Genomic DNA, 19304 nt, shown 5'->3' with positions numbered 1-19304 from the left:
CATAGTTTTCCAAACCTTAACCTGTCAATTGTTCCCAATCTTCTAACCCCACTGATTTTGAAGCTCATTTAATGGCGTTGTATTTCACACTTCACCTGCTCAACAGACTGCTCTATTATCTATTGACCACAGTTCCTTAATCAGCTGGCTTTGTAGAAGCTCTGAATTCAGCCTCTGTACCTTAAAGTGCTACCCTGCCTGGCATCTGTGCTTTAAATGTTTAAACTGTCAGTATTTACAAAATTATATCTCTTAGTGTGGTGAATACAGCCTCACCATCTAAATTTTCCTATTTAAAATTGCAAGTGTTGTGCTAGTGAGCTAACCCATATTACTGATGTAATACCAGCTAATTACTGTACCTACATCAGCAAGAATTGCTGAACCAGCCAGCACTCAAGATGCTAGAAGATACAGTATTGTAGTTTTAAAAACTCTAATTTTGAAATGGCAAAACTCAGTTTGAACAGCATTTTTTATGCTTCGGGTCTGGTTGAAATCTCCATACTCCATGTTTGGCAAAAGCTCAGTTTAGGTAGCTGCCACTTCAAACCTAGCTCCAACTCCCTCGGCTGGTGAAAAGGCAGGTGAGATGTGTTAAATGGCCCCCAACACTGTAAATAGCGGAGTTCTGCATCAGTAACTGAGCCCAAGTACCGTAACTACTTTGAAATAGTTTAAAATGTTCTTTTCCTAAAACATTAAAAAAAAGTATTTTTGTTTAACAATTATTTATTTGAGCTATCCAGTCAGCTGCGGCAGACTTGCTGCAGAATCGGCCTTTTTGTGACACTGAATTCAGTTGGGCTTCCTGTAGAAATCGGCCTTGAAGTGCTGCCAAATTCTAGGGGCCTTGATTATAGACAAGCCACCTTTTGTGTGGAATGATTTTCTCACACATGGCTGGTCAATGCCCATTCTACCCTCTCGGGAATGAAAGCAGCTTCAAACATTTAGCAACAAACACTTGCTCTGTTCAAAGCAAATGAACTGAAAATAAGTAATATCAATCATGTATTGCTTCCAATTCCTGTCAAAACCATGTCTGTTTGACTTACAGACACATTGATAGGGTATAAACTAAATTATACACTTAACTAGCATGAATTTATTAAGTCAAGAGAGAAAAAGTTGTTGTGTATAAAGAGCATGCTGTTTTTCAATGGGACAGGCGAAGGCACAGATAGAGAGTGATCGTGATCACCTGTTGTGCACAAAATGCCATTGAAAACGAGTTTCCCATTTGTGACCAAACTGCTTGCATTTTGTATTTTACTTGAACTTTATTTTCAAGCATCTAATTGTGGTGTGAATTGTACTGTCATGTCTATTCACAACATACTCATGGGTTCTTTACTGCTTGGTGTTCCTTTGTATTTATATTCAAAAGTTTATAAATAAAGTATAACAAAACATTAGGCTGTAAAATTATGCTGTGGGATACACCTTTCTCTAAACTTCCGCTCTGCTCTTTAAAGAAAGCATTAACTCACTTACTTTAAACTAGTTTACTCTAAACTACACAGCCACTAAAATAATGAGAGGAATTTTATATACACACAGCATTTATAAGCTAGATTACACAGCATCATGAAACTATCAGACTGTCGTAAAAACCGATCTGGTTCACTAATGTCCTTTAGGGAAGGAAATCTGCCGCCCTTACCCGGTCTGGCCTATGTGACTCCAGACCCGCAGCAATGTGGTTGACTCTTAACTGCCCTCTGTAATGGCCCAGCAAGCCACTCAGTTGTACCAAACTGCTACAGAAAATAAGAATAATAAAATCGGATGCACCACCCAGCATCGACCCCGCCACCGGCTTTGGACACGACAAAGGCACACCCAGCCCAGTTGACCCTGCAAAGTCCTCCTCACTAACGTCTAGCAACTTGTGCCAAAATTTGGAGAGCTGTCCCACAGAATAGTTAAGCAACAGCCTGTCATAGTCATACTCACAGAATCATACCTGTCGGCCAACGTCCCAGACTCCTCCATCACCATCCCTGGGTAAGTCCTGTCCCAATGGCAGGACAGACCCACCAGAGGAGGCAGCACAGCGATATACAGTTGGGAGGGAATGGGAGTTCTCAACATTGACTCCGGACCCCACAAAGTCTCATGGCTTCAGGCCAAGCATGGGCAAGGAAACCTCCTGCTGATTACCACCTACCGCCCTCCCTCAGCTGATGAATCCATGCCACTCCATGTTGAACACCACTTGGAAGAAGCACTGAGGGGCAAGGGCACAGAATGTACTCTGGGTGGGGGACTTCAATGTCCATCACCAGGAGTGGCTCAGTAGCACCACTACTGACTGAGCTGGCCGAGTCCTGAAGGACATCGCTGCCAATCTGGGCCTGCGGCAGGTGGTGAGAGAACCAACACGAGGGAAAAACCTATTTGACCTTGTCCTCACCAATCTACTTGTCGTAGGTGCATCTGTCCATGACCGTATTAGATTTATCCCTGGGATGAAGGGGTTGTCGTTTGAGGAGAGATTGAGTAGATTGGGCCTGTACTCCCTCGAGTTTAGAAGAATGAGAGGTGGTCTCATTGAAACATAAGATTCTGAGGGGGATTGACAGGGTAGATACTGAGAGGTTGTTTCCCCTGGCTGGAGTGTCTAGAACTAGGGGTCATAGTCTCAGGATAAGGGGTAGGCCATTTAAGACTGAGATGAGGAGGAATTTTACACTCGGAGGGTTGTGAATTTTTGGAATTCTCTACCCCGGAGGGCCGTGGATGCTGAGTTGTTGACTAAGGCTGAGATCGATAGATTTTTGGATTCTAAGGAATATTGGGATCGGGCAGGAAAGTGGAGTTGAGGTCAAAGATCAGCCATGATCTTATTGAATGGCGGAGCAGGCTCAAAGGGCCGTATGGCCTACTCCTGCTCCTAATTCTTATGTTCTTATGTACTGGTAACAGTGACCACCGCACAGTCCTTGTGGAGACGAAGTCCTGATGAGGACACCCTACAGGTTGTGTGGCACTACCACTGTACTAAATGGGATAGATTCAGAACTGATCTAGCAGCTCAAAACTGGGCATCCATGAGGCGTTGTGGGCCATCAGCAGCAGCAGAATTGTATTCAGCCACAATCTGTAACCTCATGGTCCGGCATATCCCTCACTCTACCATTACCATCAAGCCAGGGGACCAACCCTGGTTCAATGAGGAGTGTAGAAGAGCATGCCAGGAGCAGCACCAGGCTTACCTAAAAATGAGGTACCAACCTGGGGATGCTGCAACACAGGACGACATGCATCCTAAACAGCAGAAGCCGCATGCTATAGACCAAGTTAAGCAATTCCACAGCCAACGGATCAGATCAAAGCTCTGCAGTCCTGTCATATCCAGCCGTGAATGATGGTGGACAATTAAACAACAAACTGGAGGAGGAGGCTCCATGAACATCCCCATCCTCAATGATGGTGGAGCCCAGCACGTGAGTGCAAAAGATAAGAGTGAAGCGTTTGCAACAATCTTCAGCCAGAAGTACCGAGTGGATGATCCATCTCGGCCTCCTCCTGAGGCTCCCACCATCACCAAAGCCAGTCTTCAGCCAATTCGATTCACTCCCCGTGATATCAAGAAATGGCTGTATACACTAGATACAGCAAAGGCTATGGTCCTCGACAACATCCCGGCTGTTGTGCTGAAGACTTGTGCTCCAGAACTAGCCGCGCCTCTAGCCAAGCTGTTCCAGTACAGCTACAACACTGGCATCTACCCACCAATGTGGCAAACTGCCCAGGTTGGACAAATCTAATCCGGCCAATTACCACCCCATCAGTCTACTCTCAATCATCAGCAAAGTGATGGGAGGTGTTGTCAACAGTGCTATCAAGCGCCACTAACTCGCCAATAACCTGCTCACTGATGCCCAGTTTGGGTTCCACCAGGACCACTCGGTTCCAGATCTCATTACAGCCTTGGTACAAACATGGACAAAAGAGCTGACTTCCAGAGGTGAGGTGAGAGTGACTGCCCTTGACATCATGCATGGCAGCATTTGACCGAATGTGGCACCTAGGAGCCCTAATAAATTTTGAAGTCAATAGGAATCCAGAAAACTCTCCTCTAGCTGGAGTCATACCTAACACAAAGGAAGATGGTTGTGGTACTTGGAGGCCAATCATCTCAGCCCCAGGACATAGCTACAGGAGTTCCTCAGGGCAGTGTCCTAGGCCCAACCATCTTCAGCTGCTTCATCAATGGCCTTCCCTCCATCATAAGGTCAGACATGGGGCTGTTCACTGATGATTGCTGTGTTCGGTTCCATTTGCAACTCCTCAGATAATGAAACAGTCCATGCCCACATACAGCAAGACCTGGGCGACATTCAGGCTTGGGCTGATCGGTGTCAAATAACATTTGTGCCAGACAATGACTGTCTCCAACAAGAGTGAGTCTAACTCTGTGTCCTTTTTACATTCAACGGAATTACCATCACCAAATCTCTCCACCATCAACATCTTGGGGGTCACCATTGATCAGAAACTTAACTGGACCAGCCACATAAATACTGTGGCAACAAGAGCAGGTCAGAGGTTGGGTATTCTGCGGCGAGTGTCTCACCTGACTCCCCAAAGCCTTTCCACCCATCTACAAGCACACATCAGGAGTGTGATGAATAATCTCCACTTGCCTGGACGAGTGTAGCTCCAACAGCACTCAAGAAGCTGGACCCCATCCTGGACAAAGCAGCCCGCTTGATTGGCACCCCATCCACCACCTTAAGCATTCACTCCTTCCACCCGGCACACCGTGGCTGTAGTGTGTACCATCTACAAGATGCAATTCAGTAACTTCCAAACCCGCGACCTCTACCACCTCAAAGGACAAGGGTAGCAGGCGCATGGGAACTCGATTTACCTCCAAGTTACACAGCATCGTGACTTGGAAATATATCGCCGTTCCTTCATTGTCGCTGGGTCAAAATCCTGGAACTCTCTCCTTAACAGCACTGTGGGTGTACCTTCGCTACAGGGACTGCAGCGGTTCAAGAAGGCAGCTCACCACCACATTCTCGAGGGCAATTAGAGATGGTCAATAAATACTGGCCTTGCTAGTGATGCCCACATCCCAGGAACGAATATTTTTAAAAAAAATCAGCACTGATGTGTATAAGAACATTGCCTCAAACTAGTTCTTAAAGCATATGGATGACCATGCAAAACATACAAATTTTAATTTGTAACATACAAACCTTTTTTCCAAATTTTACTTTGAAATTTTCATAGTGTACTGTCAAAAATCCTGAAACATGACACTGGAAAATTGGAGCAACCTAGTGTGGCACTGGTGTGTGCAAATATATTTTATATACCTATTCTTTGCTTCTTTTGAAAACTGCTACGTAAACATTTCCAATGGGAATGCCAGTATTAAAATGTCAACACTTGTTGCAGTTGCTTGTAATTATTACCTTTTACACCACTAGGTGGCACTCTAGAAAAGAACTTGGGGGAAAATAAAATGGGCAAGAATATTGGCAAACAGCAATGGGAAACATTTAAAACGGTGTTCAACAGAGTGCAGGAACAATATATTCTGCTAAAAGGAAAGAACAAACTAAACACTAATGAGACTCCATGGATGAATAAAGCCATAAGGGAACAATTTGAGGATAAGGAAAGAGGCATACATTAAGTACATGGACAGCAAGGGAGTTCATGATAAGTGAGAATACGAAGCGATTAGGAAAGAAGTTTTAAAAAAAAACCAAAACAATTGGGAAGGCAAAGAGGAACTATGAAATTAAATTATCAGGGAACATAAAACAAAACAGTAAAATATTTTACAGGCACATCAATAAAAAAGGAAGGTTAGAATAGGGCCATTAAGGGATAGACAGGATAATACCACAGGTAACGATAGATGGCAGAAATATTAAATAATTATTTTGCTCAATATTTACCAGGGCGATAGAACAAGTGGACATGACATTGTATGATGAGATTAGTAATGAGATAAGTGCATTTAAAATAAAAAGAGGTGATTTATTAAATAAACTAATCAAACTCCAAGATAAAAACCCTTGGTCGAGATGGATTGCATCCACGCATTTTAAAATAATCTAGGGAAGAGATAGCAGAGGCATTACTACACATATTTAATAATTTGTTAGAAAAACGTATAGTGTCAGAGGACTGGCGGATAGCTAAGGTAATACCTATATTCAGAATGTGGATAAAACATGTCCATAGACCATTCAGCTTAACATCAGTGATGCGAAAAATAATGGAATCCCTACTAAGGGAGAAAATAGAAGAACATCTAGAAACCAAAAATATAAGAACTAGTCAGCATGGATTTCAAAAGGGAAAGTCTTGCTTGACCAACCTCATTGAATTTTTTGAAGAGGTAACGGAGACAGTAGACAAGGGTAATGCAGTTGATGTAATTTATCTAGATTTTTAAAAGGCCTTCGATAAGGTACCCCATAATAGACTGATGAACAAGGTCAGAGAATGCAGAGTCAGGACAAGTAGCAGACTGGATTGCTGGCTGGCTTCAAGACAGAAAGCAGAGAGTGGGGGTAAAGGGTAGCTATTTACAGTGGCAGAAGGTGGGTAGTGGTGTTCCACAAGGATCAGTGCTGGGACCACTGTTTTTCACAATTTACATTAACGATTTAGATTTTGGAATCAAAAACATAATTTCTAAATTTGCAGGGGATAGTCAATACTGAGGAGGATGCAACAAATTACAGGAGGACATTAATAAACTTGCAGAATGGGCAAATAAATGGCAAATGAAGTTCAGCAGATAAATGTGAGTTATTACATTTTGGTAGGAAGAATAGGGAGGTCACTTATTATTTGGAGGAGGGGAGTCTAGGTGGGGTAGAGGAACAAAGGGATCTCGGTACAAATACACAAATCACTAAAAGTTGCAATACAGGTGAGCAACGCCATAAAAAAAGCAAACCAAGCACTAGGATTTATTTCTAGAGGGATAGAATTGAAAAGTAGGGAATTTTTACTAAACCTGTATCGAACCTTCAGTGTCCCCCAAGGATCTGTCCTTGGCCCCTCCTATTTCTCATCTACATCTTGCCCCTTGGCGACATCATCTGAAAACACAGCGTCAGTTTCCACATGTACGCTGATGACTCCCAGCTCTACCTCACTACCACTTCTTGCAACCCCTCCACGGTCTCTAAATTGTCAGACTGCTTGTCCGACATCCAGTTCTGGATATTCAGAAACTTTATCCAATTAAATATTGGGAAGACTGAAGCCATTGTTTTCGGTCCCCGCCACAATCTCTGTTCCCTAGCCACTGACTCCATCCCTCTCACTAACATCTGTCTAAGGCTGAACCACACTGTTCGCAACCTTGGTGCCATATTTGACCCTTAAATGAGCTTCCGACCATATATCCGCAGCATAACTAAGACCGCCTATTTCCACCTCCGTAACATGCCCGTCTCCCCTCTTGCCTCAGCTCATCCACTGCTGAATCCCTCATCCATGCCTTTTTTACCTCTAGACTTGACTATTCCAACGCACTCCTGGCTGGCCTCTCTCATTCTACCCTATATAAACTTGAGGTCATCCAAAACTCGGCTGCCTGTGTCCTAACTCGCACCAAGTCCCGTTCACCCATCACCCCTGTGCTTGCTGACTTACATTGGCTCTCGGTTAAGCAACGCCTCGATTTCAAAATTTCCATCCTTGTTTTCAAATCTCCCCATGGCCTCAGCCCTATCTCTGTAATCTCCTCCAGCCCCACAACCCCTCCCCACCCCCCGAGATATCTGCGCTCCTCTAATTCTGCCCTCTTGAGCATCCCCGGTTATAATCGCTCAACCATTGGTGGCTGTGCCTTCTGTTGCCTCGGCCCTAAGCTCTGGAATTCCCGGCCCAAACCTCTCCGCCTCTCTTTCCTCCTTTAAGACACTCCTTAAAACCTACCGCTTTGACCAAGCTTTTGGTCACCTGCCCTAATTTCTTCTTGTGTGGCTCGGTGTCAAAATGTTTTTCTTAATACTCCTGTGAAGCACCTTGGGATATTTTACTACGTTAAAGGTGCTATATAAATACAAGTTGTTGTTGTTTGGTTAGACTACACTTCAAGTACTGCATACAGTTCTGGTTACCATATTATAAAAAGGATATAGAGGCACTGGAGAGGGTGCAGAGAAGATTTACAAGGATGACACCAGAAATGCAAGGGTATACATATCAGGAAAGGATGAACAGGCTGGGTCTCTTTTTCTCTTGAAAAAAGAAAGCTGAGGGGTGACCTAATAGAGGTCTTTAAAATTATGAAAGGTTTTGATCGAGTGGATACAGAGGATGCTTCCACTTGTGGGGAAGAGCATAACTAGAGGCCATCAATATAAGATAGTCACCAAGAAATCCAATAGGGAATTCAGAAGAAACTTCTTTACCCAGAGAGTGGTGAGAATGTGGAACTCGCTGCCACAGGGAGTAGTTGATGCAAATAGTATAGAGGCATTTAAGGGGAGGCTAGACAAGCATATGAGGGAGAAGGGAATAGAGGGTTATGCTGATAGATTTAGATGAGGAAAGAATGGAGGAGGCTCAAGTGGAGTGTAAACGGCGGCATGGACTGGTTGGGCCGAATGGCCTGCTTCTGTGCTGTATATCTGATGTAATCTAATGGGAAATCCATTGTTAAATGACAACCCTGAACTACGTCATGCCACTAGATGGTGCTGTATGATCTTTACCTCACAAAAACATTCAAATACCATTTCACAATAACATGATTAACTTTATCCATTACTTGTCTTTGTGACTTTTAATACCGTTGTTAAAGCCTTTTGCTGCAGCTTGTCTCACAAGCCGCCTCCTTTTTTTCAGAAACCATTCACCACTCGTTACAATTCAGCTTTTACCACTCGCTTGTCACCGGTAACCTCTCTATAGCCTCATTGTTTTACCCACTAACATTTTGTACCTACACCTATTGTATATCCCACTTCACACCTGCAACAAGCTCCAACAGAGCCACAACCCTTTTGTAAACGAATCTCTACTTGATATGCTGTGATGCAGCACATTTACGCATTCACCAAACTGGACACCACCATCCATGTGTCACCCAAACGGGCATGCACACCAATATAAAATCCTATAAATAATTAAATTTAATGTATAAAACACTCCATATATATTGAATAAACACATTATATAAACTATATTCCACTCTTGATAACTCAGTGGTGTTTTAGCCTAAAAAATTTTAATTATCCAAAAATTATGGCTAATGGAAATTTATTAATTCAAATATTTTTTATCATAATTTAAATTAGAGTAGAATGTATATTTTACATTTTAACTCTTTATTCATAATCTTTCACAACTATAAAGTATTTCAATATATGATTTAGTCTAATTTTTAATTACATTTTTTGCTATATAATTTCTCTGCTATTTAATCTGTTTTACATTCATTTTTAACCATCTTTATTTCCAACGCCTCTGCATTAATGTATCCTCCATTATTCCATGTAATCATCCTGTCCTCAAACGCATCCTTTCAGCTTCCCACGAGCAATACCAGAGCAGGTGAATAATACTTACATCTACAAATCATTGAGTTGGTTATACAGTAATGGGAATATCTGCTATCCTTATTTCCCCATAGTATGGAACTCTGAACCGATATTGCTTGCTCCAGAGGTGGCTCTGTAACCCCTCTGAACCGGTTACAAGCACAGCTAAAAGACATGCCACTTCCTCAGACTAACTGAACAAGACCACAGGAGATTCAGTTGTAGATAAAAACAGTTTGCATTTTGTGTATGTAAAAAGTTTTGCATATAGCTCGAACTTCCTGTGAGTCGCACTTCCTTCCCATAATACTTTCCCCATCACATTTTGTTAATGCCCATATTGTTGAACAGTGTATCCTCCAACTCCACAGTCCCCTTACTTGTGAACCTGAATAGAATCCTTACCTGTGCTCACCAATTCGCGACCTCTTCCTCTTCTTTCTGTTTCCTCATCAATTTGATCTCCTGAAACAGTGGCATAAAATTGTATCCTCCGGCTGTCCCAAAGTGCTTCACAATGAACGAGTTACTTTTTGAAGTGCCATCACTATTATGTGGGTAAACACAGCAGCCAGTTTACACACTGTCCCACAGCAGTAAACAAGATGATTAGCTAGTTTCTAGGTTTTTTGGTGGTGTTGGTTGAAGAAAGATTGTTATCCAGGTTACCAGGGGACTCTCTGCTTTTTATAAAACATTGGCCTGAGATATTTTGTGCCTGCTAGAGCAGTCAATCAATGCAGCATTTTCTCAGTACTGCCCCGAAGTGTTAGCCTGGGTTATGTGCTCAAATCTTGAGTGTGGAAGAAGAGAAAGATGCAGAAAATGGTGCAAAATCACCTAATTATAACAGTAGTTCTTCAATTTCAGTGCAGTTTTGATCAGCCAGCCTCTCAGTAATCTCTTTCCTTAACTCGTGACTTTTCACTCGGACTTGTGAACTGTGCTTCCTTTGGCGATCCCGTGGCCCTATGATTTGGGATATTACGTATACCGAGTGAAAAGGTGCAGTCTTAATTTCAGCATTTATGCTGGAGCATCATCTAGCATTTCTGATTTTGCACGGGCATCTTTCAGTTCCATCAGAACTAGAATGGCATCTCTGCCCTCATATTTCCAGGAACTATTATTTCCTTTTAAACCAGGGTCTCCTCTTGACCAGAGTAGTAGAACGCCACCTCGGCTGGATATGCCTGGTTCGTGTTCTGCACCCCTGTCAATTTACAGCCCATGTAATACAGTTTTTACATTTATCTGTTTTCTTCCCCTTTCCATTGTTTTACAGACTGGACTCGCTGAAGAGGAACTGAAGTCTCTCGATGATGTATTCAACGATTTGTACAAGACCAAGTATCCCATTGTTGGCTACACAGCACGTCGAATTCTTAATGGGGATGGCAGCCCCAACAAAGATTTTAAACCTGAAGATCAGCCCCACTTCAGCATTAAAGATGAGTTTTGACCTCTCTTGTAATAAAATGTCTATGTTTCATGTATTTGTATTGAAAATGTAGTATCAATAGCTTATACACTACTTTATACAATGCTTTTGTACTGTAAGAATAAGAACAGGTTTCTTATGAATGGGAACATTTAAGAAGTGACTTTAACAGGAAAAAATAGATGTTTCACCTTCAAAAGTTAAATACAGTGGCTTTTGAACTTTGTGATACTGAGAATTTTATAGTGAGTATATCATTAAACATTCAATATCTTTTGAAAACTAGGAATAAAATTCATATCAAATATGCCCACTATATTTAAGATCTAAATGTTTCTCCTGTTACATTTAATAAAATGTATTTGTTTTGTAATTAAGTTTAGTGTTTGTTTTTGAAATGACCTGATTTCCTGGAGATCATTCGTAGTATCTGAGTGGGCTTAAATAATCATTAGTGCCGTATAAATGCACACCTGCACCTTCCATTTTTTTTTCCTTGCATCTCTTTTTCCAGCCCTCGGACCTGCTCCACCCACCAAAGGAGTGACTTGCTGGGGTACAGTCCCACATTCCCCCAGGAGAGACTGTTGCTGGAATATAGTCCCACATTCCCCCAGGAGAGACTGTTGCTGGAATATAGTCCCACATTCCCCCCAGGAGAGACTGTTGCTGGAATATAGTCCCACACCTCCCCAGGAGAGACTGTTGCTGGAATATAGTCCCACATTCCCCCCAGGAGAGACTGTTGCTGGAATATAGTCCCACACCTCCCCAGGAGAGACTGTTGCTGGAATATAGTCCCACATTCCCCCCAGGAGAGACTGTTGCTGGAATATAGTCCCACACCTCCCCAGGAGAGACTGTTGCTGGAATATAGTCCCACATTTCCCAGGAGAGACTGTTGCTGGAATATAGTCCCACACCTCCCCAGGAGTGACTGTTGCTGGAATATAGTCCCACATCTCCCCAGGAGAGACTGTTGCTGGAATATAGTCCCACACCTCCCCAGGAGTGACTGTTACTGGAATATAGTCCCACATCTCCCCAGGAGTGACTGTTGCTGGAATATAGTCCCACATCGCCCCAGGAGAGACTGTTGCTGGAATATAGTCCCACATCACCCCAGGAGAGACTGTTGCTGGAATATAGTCCCACATCACCCCAGGAGTGACTGTTGCTGGAATATAGTCCCACACCTCCCCAGGAGTGACTGTTGCTGGAATATAGTCCCACACCTCCCCAGGAGTGACTGTTGCTGGAATATAGTCCCACATCTCCCCAGGAGAGACTGTTACCGGGGTACAGTCCCACATCTCCCCAGGAGAGACTGTTACTGGGGTACAGTCCCACATCTCCCCAGGAGAGACTGTTGCTGGGGTACAGTCCCCCACCCCCAAGGAGTGACTGTTACTGGGGTACAGTCCCACATCTCCCCAAGGAGTGACTGTTACTGGGGTACAGTCCCATATGCCCCCAAGGAGTGACTGTTACTGGGGTACAGTCCCATATCTCCCCAAGGAGTGACTTACTCCATTATTGGGGTACAGTCCCACAGCTACTAATTGCCCCAAAGTACTTTGACCAAGCGGCCATGTTTTATGTGTGCACCTAGATAGTGAGTATTGACTAGGTTTTTTATTTGTTCTTGGATGTGGCATGGCGGTATTTATTACTTATCTGTAAATTGCCAGTTTAAAAAAAAATCTATTACAAATCTGAAATCCAGTAGTAAGTGCTCAAGTTCATGCAGAATGTGGAGAAGATGGCTGAAGTGATTTGTCACCTTTCCTTATTGATTTTTGTTGGATTCTCATGCTTTAATTTTCTGTTCTTATTAGTTCTTTATTAGTAGTTTCCAAGCCACTTTCCTCGCATGTATATTCCCTACCTTTTCCATTCTGATTTATTCTGTTTTTATGAATACAATATTTGAGTGCTACAAAAATATTGTATGTGAATAAGAGTGATGCCCAAAGTGTGATACGCACAGGCATTTGTAATATGCACGAGTTTTTGATCACTGTAAAGGAGGTCAGTGGTATTCACATGCTTCCTTCACTCCTGTTCCCTTGACAAGTTGCTAGTTTCTCCGTGCCCGGAACATTATTTTCCTTCTGTGCAATCGGGCATTCACAAAATCTGTGAGGTTTTCATCCTGTAAAATCTTGCAACAGGCTAGTCAATCAGTTAAACTTAGAAACATAGAAAAATAGGAGCAGGAGTAGGCTCGGCCCTTTGAGCTTGCTTCGCCATTCACTATGATCATGGCTGATCCTCTATCTCAATACCATATTCCCGCTCTCTCCCCATACCCCTTGATGCCTTTTGTCTCTAGAAATCTATCTATCTCCTTAAATATATTCAGTGACTTGGCCTGCACAGCCTTCTGGGATAGAGAATTCCACAGGTTCACCACCCTCAGTGAAGAAATTTCTCCTCATCTCAGTCCTAAATGTCCTACCCTGTATCCTGAGACTGTGACCCCGCATTCTAGACCCCCCAGCCAGGGGAAACATCCTCCCTGCATCCAGTCTGTCCAGCCCTGTCAAAATTTTATACGTTTCAATGAGATCCCCTCTCATTCATTCTTCTAAAAACTCTGGTGAATACAGGCCTAGTCGACCCCAATCTCTCCTCATACGACAGTCCTGCCATCGCAGGAACCTTTGCTGCACTCCCTCTGTGGCAACTATATTCTTTCTTGAGTAAGGAGACCAAAACTGCACACAGTACTCCAGGTGTGGTCTCACCAAGGCCCTGTATAACTAGTAAGACATCCTTGCTCCTGTACGCAAATCCTCTTGCAATGAAGGCCAACATACCATTTGCCTTCCTAACTGCTTGCTGCATTGCATGTTTGCTTTCAGTGACTGGTGTACAAGGACACCCAGGTCCCTTTGTACGTCAAGTGAGTGCCATATGTACCAATGCTCTTGGTTTTTATATCTTCACACTCTTCCCTTGGAGAATAGTGCGAACTAGTGGAAGGATTTGCAGGTTGTTTCACAGTCTGACAGGCTATGACATGAATGCTTCTTCCATGGCCGTAACCGTCTTTATACCAGCCAATAGGGTGGTTAGTACTATATGGTGGAGGGTTCTATGGTCTCCCACAACCCATATGAGACAGGCGGGGTGTTGGTTGGGGGGGTCACCCACACCCACACCCACCAGATGTGAGTATCCCGTTGGATGTCAACCCAGAATTCATAGAAACATAGAAGATAGGAGCAGGAGTAGGCCATTCGGCCCCTCGAGCCTGCTCCGCCATTCAATGAGATCATGGCTGATCATCCAAATTCAGTACCCTGTCCCTGCTTTCTCCCCATATCCCTTGATCCCTTTAGCCTTAAGAAATATATCCAACTCCTTCTTGAACATATTTAATGAATTGGCCTCTACTGCCTTCTGTGGTAGAGAATTCCACAGGTTCACCACTCTCTGGGTTAAAAAATTCCTCCTCATCTCTGTCCTAAATGGCTTACCCCTTATCCTTAGACTGTGACCCCTGGTTCTGAACTCCTCGACCATCGGGAACATCCTTCCTGCATCTAGTCTGTCTAGTCCTGTTAGAATTTTATAAGTTTCAATGAGATCCCCTCTCATTCTTCTAAACTCCAACGAGTATAAGCCCAATCGACCCAATCTCTCCTCATACGTCATTCCTGCCATCCCAGGTATCAGCCTGGTGAATCTTCGCTGCACTCCCTCCATGGCAAGAACAACCTTCCTCCGATAAGGCGACCAAAACTCCACACAATACTCAAGATGTAGTCTCACCAAGGCCCTGTACAACTGCAGCAAGACATCCTTGTTCATGTACTCAAACTCTCTCGCTACGAAGGCCAACCTACCATTTGCATTCTTAACCACCTGCTGCACCTGCATGCTTACCTTCAGCGACTGGTGCAAAAGGACACCCAGGTCTGGTTGCACTTCCCCTTCTCCCAATCTATTGCCATTCAGATAATCTACCTTCCTGTTTTTGACACCAAAGTGGATAACCTCCATTTATCCACGTTATATTGCATCTGCCATGCTTCTGCCCAATTACCCAACCTGTCCAAATCATACTGGAGTTTCTCGGCATCCTCCTCACAGCACGCACGCCCACCCAGCTTTGTGTCGTCTGCGAACTTGGAGATATTACATCTAGTTCCCTCATCTAGATCATTAATATATATTGTGAATAGCTGGGGTCCACCGATCCCTGTGCCCCACTAGTCACTGCCTGCCACTCGGAAAAAGACCCGTTTATTCCAACTCTTTGCTTTCTGTCTGCCAGCCAGTTCTCTATCCAAGTCAATACCTTGCCCTCAATCCCATGTGCCTTAACTTTACACGCTAATCTCTTATGCGGGACACTAATCTCTTATGCGGGACACTAATCTCTTATGCGGGACCCTATCAAAAGCCTTTTGAAAGTCCAAATACACCACATCCACTGGTTCTCCCTTATCTATTTTACCAGTTACATCCTCAAAAAATTCCAGATTAGTCAAGCACGATTTACCTCTTGTAAATCCATGTTGACTTTGTCCGATCCTCTCACTGTTTTCCAAGTGCTCTGCTATTACATCTTTTATAATGGACTCTAGCATTTTCCCCACTACCGATGTCAGGATGTAATTCCCCGTTTTCTCTCTACCACCTTTTTTGAATAGTGGGGTAACATTAGCTACCCTCCAATCCATGGGTACTGTTCCAGATTCTATCGAATGTTGGAAGATGATCAGCAATGCATCTACTATTTCTAGGGCCACTTCCTTAAGTACCCTAGGATGTAGATTATCAGGCCCTGGGGATTTATCGGCCTTCAATCCCGTCAATTTCCCTAACACCATTTCCCTACAAATACTGATTTCTTTCAGTTCCTCCTTTTCATCAGACCCTATGTTCCCCGACATCTCTGGGAGGTTATTTGTGTCCTCCTTTGTGAAGACAGAACCAAAATATGTATTTAATTGGTCTGCCATTTCTTTGTTCCCCATTATAAATTCCCCTGATTCTGACTGCAAGGGACCTATGCTTGACTTCACCAATCTTTTTCTCTTCACATATCTATAAAAGCTTTTACAGTCAGTTTTTATGTTCCCTGTAAGCTTACTCTCGTACTCCTATTTTCCCCTTCTTAATTAATCCCTTTGTCCTCCTTTGTTGAATCCTAAACTGCTCCCAATCCTCAGGTTTACTGCTTTTTCTGGCCAATTTATATGTCCTCTCCTTGGATCTTATGCTATCCCTTGTTAGCCACATTTCCCTTCCGAGCCGGAGCGCTGGGTCTCTGCTGGCCAGGACTGTCTGGAGCAGGATTCGAACGCAGCATCTTCTGAGTCAAAGGCAGGAACGCTATCACTAAGCCAAAAGCTTGTTCCACCCAAGCTCTTGTGAGTATATGTACAGGTATTCCCATACCATCTCCCTCCTGTCTAGAGAATGGGCCACGCTTCATACATTTAATTCCCAGATTACAATACTGACCGTCAGTGAAACCTTGTGACCATGAAGGTAGAAAGCAAACGCCATATTGGCTGATTACTAAACTTATGGCTTCATATTTTGAGGAGTGTACATTAGTTCTTTGGTGTTAATCTTAGTGACCATAACTGAGTGGATGCTCAAGGTGGCAGTGTGCATCAAACACCGTTTCTGCTGCTAGCTTCTACTTGTGTCAGTTAGGAGCTGAAGAAGCATCTGAGTCTTCCAGAATTTCCAGGTTTCACTGGTATCTAAGCATTCCAATATTTAAAAGACTTTAATTTCAAAAAACATAGTTCTCGTGCTACTTTTATTATGCATAAAACTAAAGTTGCACATATGTGAAAACGCACGGCACTGTGTGTCATTTTACAGGCGCTGATGTAGGCCTGACAGTGCCTGCACCCAATGGAGTTGGCCTCGCATCATAATGCGAGCGTGGCTCATGATGTGGGAGTGCCAGGGGCTGGACTGTCAGGCAGGCAGTGAAGGGCTGTTGGTTGCCCATGAAATGCCATTGCTTTTATGTCTGAAATGTGGTGAGGATTTAAGGCCCCTTGCAGGTAGGATCGACTGTTAAAGACCCCCCCACCCCGGCCAAAAAAGAAAGAAGATGGGAAAATCAGAAAGGCTGGCCCTCCAGAGGAGAGACCCACCCTGCTTAAAATTCTCTTCCGTGCCCGTTGGGAGCAGGACTGTGTAGCTGGGAGGATAATCAGGTGCTCCAGAGGCTTAATTGGCGACTGCCTCATTTGCATAATATTTGGGCATTTAATGAGCCTTGCATCCACTTGGTGCGCAGGCACTGAGCATTGCTGACAATTTAGGCCCGCATTACAAATAAACTGAAAGAAAAAAGAAACTTACTCTTGCACAGGTTCCAAAGCACTTTACAACCATTATTTTTGAAATGCAGTAATTTTTGTTGGAGTGGCAAATGTGGCAGCGAATTGCACACAACAAGATCCCACAAATGCCAATTGAGATGAATATACAGTTAATGTTTTTGGTGGTTTTATTTGTTGGGAAGGAGGAATGTTTACCGGGACACCAGGAGAGCTCCCTGCTCTTCGAGTAGTGCCATGAGACCTTTTACACCACCTGCCATAGACAGACAGGGCCTCTATTTCATGTCTCATCCAAAAAATGTTCGCTCCAGCATTGCAGCGCTCCATCACTACTTCACTGGAACTGGAAGTTTTAATTCTGTACTAATGTTGCTTGAGACATTTTGTTATATTTGAAAAGGAACTTACTAGAATGGCTGTACTTAATATAAGTAATTGTTATAAGCCTGTTTACTCAGGTGGCAAGGGGTCCATGAAACTGACTGAAATTAAATTGGCTCCTTGATTCCTTTTGGGTCACCGAAATATTTCCGATTCATGAGAAAGAAATTACATGAGTAAATTACAAATGAAGTGGCCTGACAGCACTTGCACATTTGGCACTCAAAGCCGATGGAAGGTTGTATTGGAGTCAGTTTAACAGGTGTACGGAGTTTGGGGCTGAATCCCACATGGTGTTTGGGGCTGAATCACACGGTGTTTAATGAGCAGGATTCACCAGCAATCTGAGATAGATGAGGTCTCAACTCGAGGATCGAAGGTGGGACTGGGCCACGTTGCTGAGTTTTAGAAAGTTTATTGTTTCAAATGGGCATTAAATTTGACAGAATCGCTACATGAATTTGACATCCTTTTGCTGCAATAGCAGGGCAGCATGATGAGAGATTTATACTTGATTGACAAATAACGAAATCTAAGGGTAGATTTTATAATTCAGCGCTCTCTGCACAAAGCATTCCACAAGGGTAGCACAAAATAGGTATATGGGGTGGAGGTCAGTGTGCCCCATATAGTTTTCTAATCATTACAATGAATGGACAGAGGGTTGGGCAGGGAACACCCACACCCAAATATATGTGACGTTTTACACTGGACTGGGCTTGTAAAACCTAACAACATAAATTAAAGGGACTAAACATTTTGGAATTAAAACTGATATCTCTAATCATTGGGCAGAACTTTAATGTGGAAGAGCGTGTGGGTTTGGATGCGGGTGGAGGGTTAAAACTGGCAAAATTGACTGTCGGGAAGCTGGCTCCAACCTGCTGACTTCCACATTTGACTCCAGCGCGTTAGGCTGCGTGCGAGCAACCCCCTCGGGAGAGGCGGGTTGTCAATTTCCATATACTAATCGCTCACTCGACTCACTGTTTTCACTTCTGGTCCACGGGTTTCCCAAGCTTCCTGAAACTCGCCTGTGAAACCAAGGCGAGAACGCAGAGACAAGCGAGGAGGCTGAAGCAATCTCAGGCAAAGATGCCAATAAATACTCATTACTCACGGCTGCTTTCTTACCTGCTTTTGGGAAAGAGTTTGTTCAAAGTACTTTTGCTAAGCGGTTACTTTGTACAATTTTGAGGTTACTTTCTACATTTTGGAAGCTTGCTCTCTCCCAGCAAGATGGGTGCCGCTTCTACTGCCTTAGATTGGACCTCAGATGAGGACCAAGATGACCAGCAACAGCACCCGCAGTAGCCTGCTGCTCACAGACCTGTAGCTGCACAGCAGAGAGGTGCAGTTGATAGGATGCACTTCCCACGAAACAGGGTCTACAGGCAGAGGCTCAGCCCTATGATCAGTGCACCCTCCGAAGGACTCGACTCCCCTGAGGAATCGTCGTCGGTGACCTCCACCGATTGCTGCTGCTGCTGCATGAAGGCCTTGTCGGAGATAAAAGATATGAATTAGTCCTGGCAAGGTAAGAATGTTGCGAGTTATCATTATGAAGATGATATTTCACTCGCTGTTGAAATCAAGTCAACATGACTGATTGCCGTA

At 43.6% G+C, this 19304-nt stretch overlaps 1 protein-coding gene across 1 annotated transcript in view; it reads left to right on the top strand.

Annotated features, from left to right (window-relative positions):
- The window catches only part of nenf (neudesin neurotrophic factor), a 38638-nt gene extending 27285 nt beyond the window's left edge, over positions 1-11353 (top strand). Inside the window, exon 4 of the mRNA XM_085981262.1 lies at positions 10825-11353. Coding sequence (XP_085837388.1) covers positions 10825-11001 — 177 coding nt within the window. The 3' untranslated portion in view covers positions 11002-11353. The remainder of the gene's footprint in view (positions 1-10824) is intronic.
- The last annotated feature ends 7951 nt before the right edge of the window (positions 11354-19304 follow it).

Source organism: Somniosus microcephalus, chromosome 3, assembly GCF_052327205.1.
Source record: "Somniosus microcephalus isolate GS21.2 chromosome 3, FLI_Smic_1.0, whole genome shotgun sequence".
NCBI classification, from domain to species: domain Eukaryota; kingdom Metazoa; phylum Chordata; class Chondrichthyes; order Squaliformes; family Somniosidae; genus Somniosus; species Somniosus microcephalus.
This window is presented reverse-complemented; position numbering and strand designations above follow the sequence as displayed.